A 9,720-nucleotide genomic window follows, 5' to 3' on the forward strand; every position below is an offset into this window, starting at 1 on the left:
CATCCTTTCTGATATTCTTGTTGGTTTCAATTTGGATAATGAAACGACAAAAGAAAGGGAGGTCCAAAGATGTGGAGAAGGTACTGGAGATCGGGACTCATCAATTAGTTTCTTATCACGAGATTCAGCGAGCAACAAATAATTTTGATGATGAATCAAATTTATTTGGTGAGGGAAGCTCTGGCTCTGTGTACAAAGGCACATTATCTAGTGGAACTGCAGTGGCAATTAAGGTTCTAGATTTGGAAAATGAGCAAGTATGCAAGAGGTTTGATACCGAATGTGAAGTGATGAGAAATGTTAGACACAGAAATCTTGTTCCAGTGATTACTACATGTTCTAGTGACTATATAAGAGCCTTTGTTCTGCAATTTATGCCCAATGGAAGTCTTGAGAATTGGTTGTACAAAGAAGATCTCCACTTGAACCTTCATCAAAGAGTCACTGTAATGCTTGATGCAGCTATGGCAGTTGAATATCTACATCATGGTCATGTCATCCCAATAGTTCATTGTGACCTAAAGCCAGCCAACATTCTTTTGGATGAAGATATGGTGGCTCATGTTGGTGATTTTTGGAATCTCTAAAAATTTTTAGCAATAAGCAAGTCCATGGCTTATACCGAGACATTGGGCACTCCTGGATACATTGCACCAGGTATAAAAAATCTACTCTCTTTGATTTTCTCTTATCATAATTAAGCCTCTCCAAATTCTAAAAGTAAAAAGAGCAAGTCTTTATTTATGCAGAATTATTGTTGTATTTCAATTGAATAATTTTTTTTTCAAACCTTTTCTAAGAATATGGCTCGAAGGGAATAGTGTCTGCTAGTGGTGATGTTTATAGTTACGGCATCATGTTGATGGAGGTTTTGACAAGAAGAAGGCCAACAGATGAAGAGATATGCAATGAAAATCTTGACTTGAGGAAATGGATCACACAATCATTTTCAGGGACTATGATGGACGTTGTGGATACCAATCTTTTTTCCGAGGAAAAACAGATCACTTCAAAAAGTGAAATCTGCATTGCGTCCATGATAGAATTGGGTTTAGACTGCACAATGGAAATGCCAGGATCAAGAATAAGCATGAAAGAAGTAGTGAAGAGGCTTAACAAAATCAACAACACATTTCTGGAAACATAGAAGTGATCAGCATCTGTTCGGATGGTGTTGTTTTGTGAGCTGCAAGTTAATATGATGTTTTTTGTTTCTTTTGTAAAGTCGTCGTATAGTACTACTTGGAGTCATGTATTGTTTGTAATTTCATTTGAGTGATTTGAACCTATTTTACTTTATCTATTTGTAATTATGTTTTGAATGCTTGAAAGAAACCAGAATGAAATTAATAAAGGTGTTTAGCTGCACTATTTTGCTTTCTGTTCATTAGCTTCTTTATTTGTATTCAATACACTTCTTTTGATAAACTGAGCACTTTTCATTTTCTTGTACTAATTACTGTATTCTTTGAACTTCAGATGCAGAACAGAAAATGAGCTTGTTAAAAAAGGACACTATACAGAGGTACATCACTTGGACTCGATATCACAATTCACAAAACAGGATTTTAGGCATTATTTGTGCATGTTAGTCCATTGATTCTTCAATATTAGCCGATTGACTCCGTTCGCCCCCAAACTTGACCAGGCCGGATCCCACATGCCTAGTGATCAATACTTGTTGCATTTTCATTAATGACCCATCCTTTTTCAATATTTCAGTGTCACGAGATTGGAATTCAAGATTTTTAAGACTGATTTATGATAATTACTCATTACATTTTCATCAATGGCTTCGAAAGTTGGCTAGGATGGGCCTCACAAACCTGTTGACCAATAGAAATTTAAGATTTTAAGAGTTTTTCGTGTGTGTTAGTCCACAAATTTTTCAAAAATTAGTCGACCGACTCTTCTAGCCCCAAACTTGTCCAGACCGGGCCTCACAGTCCTGGTAACTAGTACTAATTGCATCTTCATTAATTATGTTTCTTTTTCATCGTTTTGGTGTCATGAAATAAGAATTCAAAATTTTATGTGTTTTTTTTTTGTGATCCACTGATATTTTGAAAAATAGTCAATCGACTTTGTTGGTACACAAATTTGGCCAGGTCAGGCCTTTTAGTCCTGATGAGCAGTACTTGTTGCAATTTTATTAATAACGTCTCTTTTTTTCCAGCTTTTTGATGTCATGAAATAGGAATTCAAGATTTTATGCATTTTTTTAATTGTGTTAGTTCACTGATTTTTTGAAAATTAGTTGACCGACTCCGTTAGCCCTTAAACTTGGACAGGTCGGGCCTCACAGGATTAGTGACCAGTATTTCATTGCATTTTCGTTAATGACATATCTTTTTTAATGTTTCGGTGTTATAAAATTCGAATTCAAGATTTTAATCATTTTTGTATGTGTTAGCCCACTGATTTTTCAGATATTAGTAGACTGACTACTTGGCCCAAACTTGGTAAGGTCGACCCTCAAAGGCCTAGTTACTAGTAGTCATTGCATTTTCATTAATGGCGTCTATTTATCACCGTTGTTGTGTCATGAAATAGAAATTTAAGATTTTAAGCATTTTTTATGTGTGTTAGTCCATTGATTTTTCAATAATTAGTCGCTTGACTCCGTTGGTCCCTAAGCTTATCCATGCCTAGTGACCTCTACTCGTTGCATTTTCATTAATGACATCTCTTTTCTTAGTGTTTTGATGTTATGAAATAAAAATTCAAAAGTTTAGCATTTTTGGTGTATATTAGTGCATTCGTTTTTCAAAAATTAGTTGACCGACTCTGTTGGCCCCCAAAACTTGGTCAAGCTGGGACCATAGGCCCTGCTAACCAATACTCATTGCAAATTCATTAGTTGCGTCTTTCTTTTGCAGAGTTTCAGTGTCACAAAATAAAAATTCAAGAATTTTAAATTTTTTTGTATCTGTTAATTCATTGATTTTTCCAATAATCAGTCAATTGACTATGTTGGCTCACAAACTAGGCCAGACCAAGTCTCACACGTGAGATGACCTATACTCAGTGTCACGAAATAGAAATTTAAGATTTAAAGTGTTTTCCTGTGTGTTATCATTAGTTTTCTAAAAATTACTCATTCTTCTCCGTTGCCCTTCAAACTTGGCCAAATCGAGCATCACAAGCCTAAAGACCAATAATTATTGCGTTTTCATCATCGACATCTCTTTTTTCAGTATTTTGGCATCCCCAAATAAAAATTCAAGATTTTAAATATTTTTTTTATATGTGTTTAAGTCTATTTTTGGTAAATTAGTCAAATTGACTTTTTGGTGGACGGACCTTTAAAGACCCTTTGAGCTATGCCAAGACATATTTTTCCGCCTAATTACGGTTGACATCGATGATTTTAATGATTTGATTATTAAATTCACAACGTCGTCATCGTCTATCCAACAAGAAGAAGACCAAATCTCATATTTCTCTCTCTAATCACAGAACTCATATAAAAATGGAGAAAATTGGGAAAAGATTTGAAGGGAAAGTGGTGATTGTAACAGCTTCTACACAAGGTATTGGATTTTGGCATAGCTCAGAGACTTGGATTTGAAGGTGCTTCTGTTGTTATCTCCTCTCGCAAACAGGTTTTTTGTCTTCACTCCAATTATTTTTTTAAAATTTGGGGTTTGTTTTTTTGGAAATTTGGATGATTCTTCAATTAAGTATTTCAGATTTTGCTTAAAGTTAATGTCGTTATCCCTTTTATCTGGTGTATATGCTAAAAGGGTTTGTTTCTTGCCAAAATTTGGGTGATTCTTCAAATGGGTAGTTGCAGATTTTGTTAAAGTTCATGTCTTCTCTTTCATCTGATTGTTTATGGTAACAAATGGGTTTGATGAACTGAAGAGCTTGAACTTTTTTAGAAATTTCACACACATACACATGATCCCTGTGAATGGAGAGTTGTTGGGCTAAATCAGCTCAAAGATACTCTTAATATGGTGTTATATTGTCCGTTTTAAGCCAAGCCCTCACGGTTTAACTCAAAAAAGTATAACGACGTTAAGAGATCCTACATCTTATATGAAGCTTCCCAATCTTTCAGCTACCAACGTGGTGCTTTTGTGTGATTTGGGAATTCCCCTTATTAGAATTTCACACACACACATACACATGATCCCTATGAATGGCAGATTGTTGGGCTAAATCAGCTCAAAGATACTCTTAACATAGTGTGATATTGTCCGTTTTAAGACAAGACCTCACGGTTTAACTCAAAAAGGTGTTACGTCGTTAAGAGATCCTACATCTTATATGTAGCTTCCCAATCTTTTCAACTGCCAACGTGTGACTTTGTAACCACAGAGGATGAACACATCTAACTCTGTGTGGATCCGGGTATTAACTTTAGTGCCTTAGGTGTTATGTTCAAATCGCTTATGTCCATGCCTTGGTGGGTAGTTACTAGTTTGGATTTCGGAATTAACTTTTAGTGCCTTAGGTCTCAGATTCAAATCGTATATGTCCAAGCCTTGGTGGGCAGTTACCTATGTTGGTGGGAGATAGTAAATTCCATGTGGAATTGATTGAGGTGTACACAGGCTGGCCTGGACACTAGAGTTATCGAAAAAAAGAATTTTCACCGACTTGAATTTCAGCAGATCAAAACTTTTTATAGTTACAAGTAATTTGTAACAAAAATTGTGTCAAAGAAATAGAAACAGTGTCACTATTTTTCTTGGACTTTTCTGTATTTGTGTATTGTTTATTCTCTTCATATTGAAGATTTGACTTTAGGTAGTGTCTATTTCATTTTACAGGAAAATGTAGATGAAGCAGTAAAGAAACTGAGAGATGGAGGAATTGAAGTATGTCATGTCTCAAATGCACAACAGAGGAAGAATTTGATAGACAAGACCATTCAGGTATGAATTGAAATGATTCTGTCGTAAGTTAACACTTCTTGGTCTGTGCTTGCATATCTCGGAGGTCAATTGCTATGTTGCTCGGACTCTTCAAAAATGTCGACGGGTGCGTGTCGGATCCTCCAAAGATAGTGTATTTTTGAAGGATCCGACACGGTGTGGCAACATTTTTGGAGAGTCTGAGCAACTTAGGTCAATTGTATGTTATTTTCTTGGGAAATGGTTTTTGATCCAACAAGTTATGTAAAGCTAGTTGGTTTTTCTGATGTCTAACTACGGAAAATGAGAAGTCAATGCTTACTACTTTGTATGATCCAACTTTGTTAATTGAAATTTGTAATTTTTCAGAAATATGGGAAACTAGACGTGGTTGTGTCAAATGCCGCTGTCAATCCTTCAGTAGATGCAATATTAGAAACTAAAGCATCAGTCCTTGACAAGCTGTGGGATATCAATGTCAAGGCCGCTATACTATTACTACAAGTAAGTTAATGATAAAAATTCACGACAACAACGTTGCAAATGCATGTGTTACTTCGTCAAGAATTTACTGAATACATTGAAAGGCAATGACTATTTGTTCTAGTATCACATATTTCCATATACTTCAAATTCTCGAATTCCTTTTCTTTTCCTTCATGTTCTGCTATTGCGCTCAATAATATCTTTATACTGTTTATAGGATGCAGCTCCTTACCTTAAGAAGGGTTCATCAGTTGTTCTGATTTCCTCAATTTCTGGTTACTCACCACCAGCTTCAATGGGTATGTATGGAGTAACTAAAACTGCGCTACTCGGACTTACCAAGGTACTAATGTTTAACTTGGCATCCATGGCACATGAGTAACTATTATATCCTATTAGTGCTTTCTTCTTATTGTCTTATTTGGAAAGCCAGGCTCTTGCAGCTGAAATGAGTCCAGATACTCGTGTAAACTGTGTAGCACCGGGTTTTGTACCTACACATTTTGCTGATTTCATCACGAGTAATGAACAAGTGGTAAGTTCTTATTAAATGAAATCTTACTCGTAGCAAAATCTTATAAATATTCGCTATTTACTTACTAACTAGTTGCTGATTGTGTTTAGAGGAGAGAGATTGAGGGTAAGACATTACTCAATAGGCTCGGAACAACACAAGATATGGCCGCTGCTGTTGCTTATTTGGCTTCTGATGATGCTTCTTATGTAACCGGAGAAACTCTGGTTGTTGCTGGAGGAATGCCTTCCAGACTTTAACTTCTCGATTGCAGTGTCTCTCCTTCTGGTTTTAGTAAGCTTGCATCAGCCTAGGACGGACATGCTTTTGATGTTATGCAAGTCCTGTGACCGATACCAAGGGGAAGCATGAATCAGACCAATAAGACACTGCTCTCTGCCTGTCGTTACAACAGCAGAAGCCCACACCGGAGTTTCATTACCTTATTCCTTACTTTTGTACAACTTCTTTCTTTTAGCTCTATTCACCTTGAGAGCAAATAGCTACAAGATGTTCAACTTTTATCTCAACTGATAGATAATAATCAACAGAAGTTTGGAAAGTGTGCTCTTGTTTATATTATTTTTTCCAATAGTTTTGTAAACGTCAGGTTGCAAGATGATAATAAGCACATATTACCATCTCGAAATTGCATCTATTAGGACCATAAATATCTAAACATTGGCCTGTTCACATGTATCCTTATTAGTTCATCACTTTATCCCAATGAGAAGTTTATGCAGTCTTACCCCTACGTTATAATAACGTGTAGGGAGGTTGTTTCTGATGGACCCTCGGCTCAAGTAGAAGAGAAAGTGAGAAATAAACTATGCATAAGAATAGTCTCAGCATTAACTAATACCAACATCACTAACACACACTATTCTTATACACTCTACCAAAACGGCTCCTAATTGTTCAACCTTGAACAGTAACAGTCTAAGGGCTCCCACTGTCCCACATGCCCTGGTAAATAATGGACTCTCTACCCTACTCCATTTAAATACCAAGATTTTAGGTCACTAACTCATGACATACACATCACGTATTGTTGCTCTTATCACTAAACAGAAGGCCCTCAGCAATGCAATTTAAACCCAGATTAATCTTTCTACTTTTCTACTTAGGAGTGCTTAAGCTTCATCAACTTCAAATATACACCAGTAAAAGAATTTGCCACTTTAGTAATACAGCCAAAATATCTGTGGGACAGGAATTTAAAAAGGATCTGAAACAGATATGGTTGACCGTTCATCTATGCATTTTTTTTTGTAGTATGTGTTAGTCGAGTGATTTTTGAGAAACTAGTATTTGAGTACGTGCATTGTACGTATATTCAAGTAAGGACTGATTCACGACACTTTCAATATTGAGCGTAAATCTATGTGTAAAAAATCACTAAATTGCAACAAATAGTCAATATGAACCATAGTCATTTAGTACAAAATTGAACACATAAAATATGATTTTAAGACATTAATAATAGAATCAACAGTGAGAAAAATATAGTATTAAATAAAACAGTGGCAGAACTAAGATTTTCACTAAAAGGGGTTCAAAATATGAAGAACTAAACAAACAAAGGTTCAACATCTATTATATATACATAAAAACTATTTAAACAATATGTATAAATAGTGTAATTTTCCATCAAAGATGATTTGAATGAACCCTCTCGGCCTTACCTGACTCCCCGATAAAACAGATGGGTCAAGAATGATCCTTTCAATTTCATCTCATATCAATTTCTGATAAGATTGTGCTTTGTAATAACAATAAATATAACTAAATAGATTCATTTTGTAATAAGGTTGGCTTGCATTTTTCCTTAAACTTTTGTGTAACCCATAAAATTATTGTGCCAGGTAACTCTTACAAATCTCTATTATGACTTCATTGCATTATACATTAGCTTCTAAATAACTTTAGGAAATGATTGTTCAAATACATTTTATACTGCAGCATATGAATCTGATCTATAATTATACATGAAAGGTAACTTTTCAAATTACTTATCCATTTTTTCAAATTAATTAAGGAAATCAATGCATTGATTTTGAAAGAATACATTATACCTCGTGAAAATTACAAAAATATACTACTTAAGACTTTTATTAACAAAATATCAATATATTTATATTTAATTACAAACTAAGTTTTTAAATTACATACATAACAAACATTTAATTTTTGTATTTAATTTAATTTTGTTTTACATATTTTTCTCTCTCATACTATTAGTATTTCGTGCCTTTTATATGGAGTATAATTAGGATATTAATAATTATCAAATATTCTCTCTCTTAAACAGTTTCAAACTCTTTTTATTTATAACAATAACATTTTAATTATAAATATGACAACTTATTAAATATATATATCTTCACACGTTTTTATACCTATTTTTGTGGCTTAGTGGCTTATTTTATGGAACTCATTATTTATTATTTTTACCATTTAGATTATCAATCATAATTATAATTGCATACATTTCTTTTACTTAAAGATTTTTTTTCTCTTTCTTACTTAATACAATTACTATGGTAAAAAATATTTTTCTCTCTTCAATTACGTCTTTTTAAAATTATCTTTTTTAGATTTTGATGCTAATTTTTAGGGAGTAAAAATGTATCATCTAATTAATATGATTTCTATCCTTAAGCACGTTTCTCATTAATTTCATACAATTACTATTGAATTTATTTTTTCTCTCTTTAATTTCATTTCAATTATTATGGGAAGATCTTTTTTTACTTCTCTCTTCAATTTTATATATGTTAGTTAAAAAGGGGTGGGGTGGGGGGTGAGTATATTAAATGGTATAGAATTTGTATTATATTGTTGACCATTTTTTTTGTAACTATAATAAATAACTTATACCAAAATATAATCAAATTTTATTCCTATTATAAACAATAGCATCGTTCAATAGTTTTAACTTTTTTTTAAAAAAGTATATTAAATAATGTACATTGTAGATTAAGTTTGGTGTACAATTATTTTTAATCACAATGAATAACTTACACCAACAAATAATTAAATTGCACATGAAGTAAAAATTCATGATTATAACATTAATTTTTGTTATATATTTCAACTATATGTTGCCTTACACCATAATATTATCAACTATCTATCAATATTTATCATCGAATTAATAAATAATTATACCAATATATATGAAAAAATCACTAGTATTAGTAAAAATTTCATTCATAAAAAAATAAAATTAATTACAAAGTATTGTATCTATTTGGTAAACGTCTTTTTGGTGTTTGTGTCATATATCACTCCTTCAATCTTGAAATCCACATAAATTCCTGCGATACATTTCGATAAATAGTTAGACACATACTAACCTACAAGAATGTATAACATCATATTACAACCACTTATTAATAATTTTTTTAATTACAAATTAATTAGAAATGGTATATAATATGGTGACGCTTTGTTGTACAGTATGGTAACGCTTTGGTGTATAATATGGTGATGTTTTGGTGTACAATTCAATCTAATATATAATATATGACGTACACCAATATATACACCACAAACTAACCAAAAAATTACCATTTTCAACTTAATTTTTAAAAAAATGTGCACATGATAGTTTAACATTGCTATCTTGAACAATATTGTACATTATGATTAAATTTTGGTGTATAGTGCACTATAATACGAAATACATAAACTAGACCAAGATATACACCATAATTTAACCCAGAATTTTTCAATCATTTTATATAATCAAATTAATTAAAATTTGTGTGTCAAATAACATACGAAGCATTCATTCAAGCAATATTTTTCATAGTTAACATATCTATTTACACAAAAAATCAAGCAAGAAAA

General features: G+C 32.8%; 2 protein-coding genes and 1 pseudogene across 3 annotated transcripts in view; all 3 read left to right on the forward strand.

Moving 5' to 3' along the window:
• LOC107060491 (LRR receptor-like serine/threonine-protein kinase EFR) overlaps nucleotides 1-587 on the forward strand; it is a 2,632-nt gene extending 2,045 nt beyond the window's left edge. The window contains exon 2 of the mRNA XM_015308461.1: nucleotides 58-587. Within this exon, the coding sequence (XP_015163947.1) occupies nucleotides 58-587 (530 nt within the window). The remainder of the gene's footprint in view (nucleotides 1-57) is intronic.
• LOC102597408 (probable inactive receptor kinase RLK902) lies at nucleotides 568-1,371 on the forward strand. The gene is made up of 2 exons (XM_006346705.2): nucleotides 568-657; nucleotides 801-1,371. The coding sequence occupies exons 1-2, from the start codon at nucleotides 612-614 to the stop codon at nucleotides 1,145-1,147; spliced, it is 393 nt and encodes a 130-aa protein (XP_006346767.1). The 5' UTR covers nucleotides 568-611; the 3' UTR covers nucleotides 1,148-1,371.
• Nucleotides 1,372-3,336: 1,965 nt separating this feature from the next.
• Nucleotides 3,337-6,427, forward strand: LOC102598148 (tropinone reductase-like 3; annotated as a pseudogene). Its single transcript, XR_367291.2, has 6 exons — nucleotides 3,337-3,605; nucleotides 4,782-4,886; nucleotides 5,235-5,369; nucleotides 5,569-5,694; nucleotides 5,785-5,886; nucleotides 5,976-6,427. The product of XR_367291.2 is annotated as a tropinone reductase-like 3 (transcript).
• Nucleotides 6,428-9,720: the final 3,293 nt, after the last annotated feature.

Source organism: Solanum tuberosum, unplaced genomic scaffold, assembly GCF_000226075.1.
Source record: "Solanum tuberosum cultivar DM 1-3 516 R44 unplaced genomic scaffold, SolTub_3.0 scf00086, whole genome shotgun sequence".
Taxonomy (NCBI): Eukaryota; Viridiplantae; Streptophyta; class Magnoliopsida; order Solanales; family Solanaceae; genus Solanum; species Solanum tuberosum.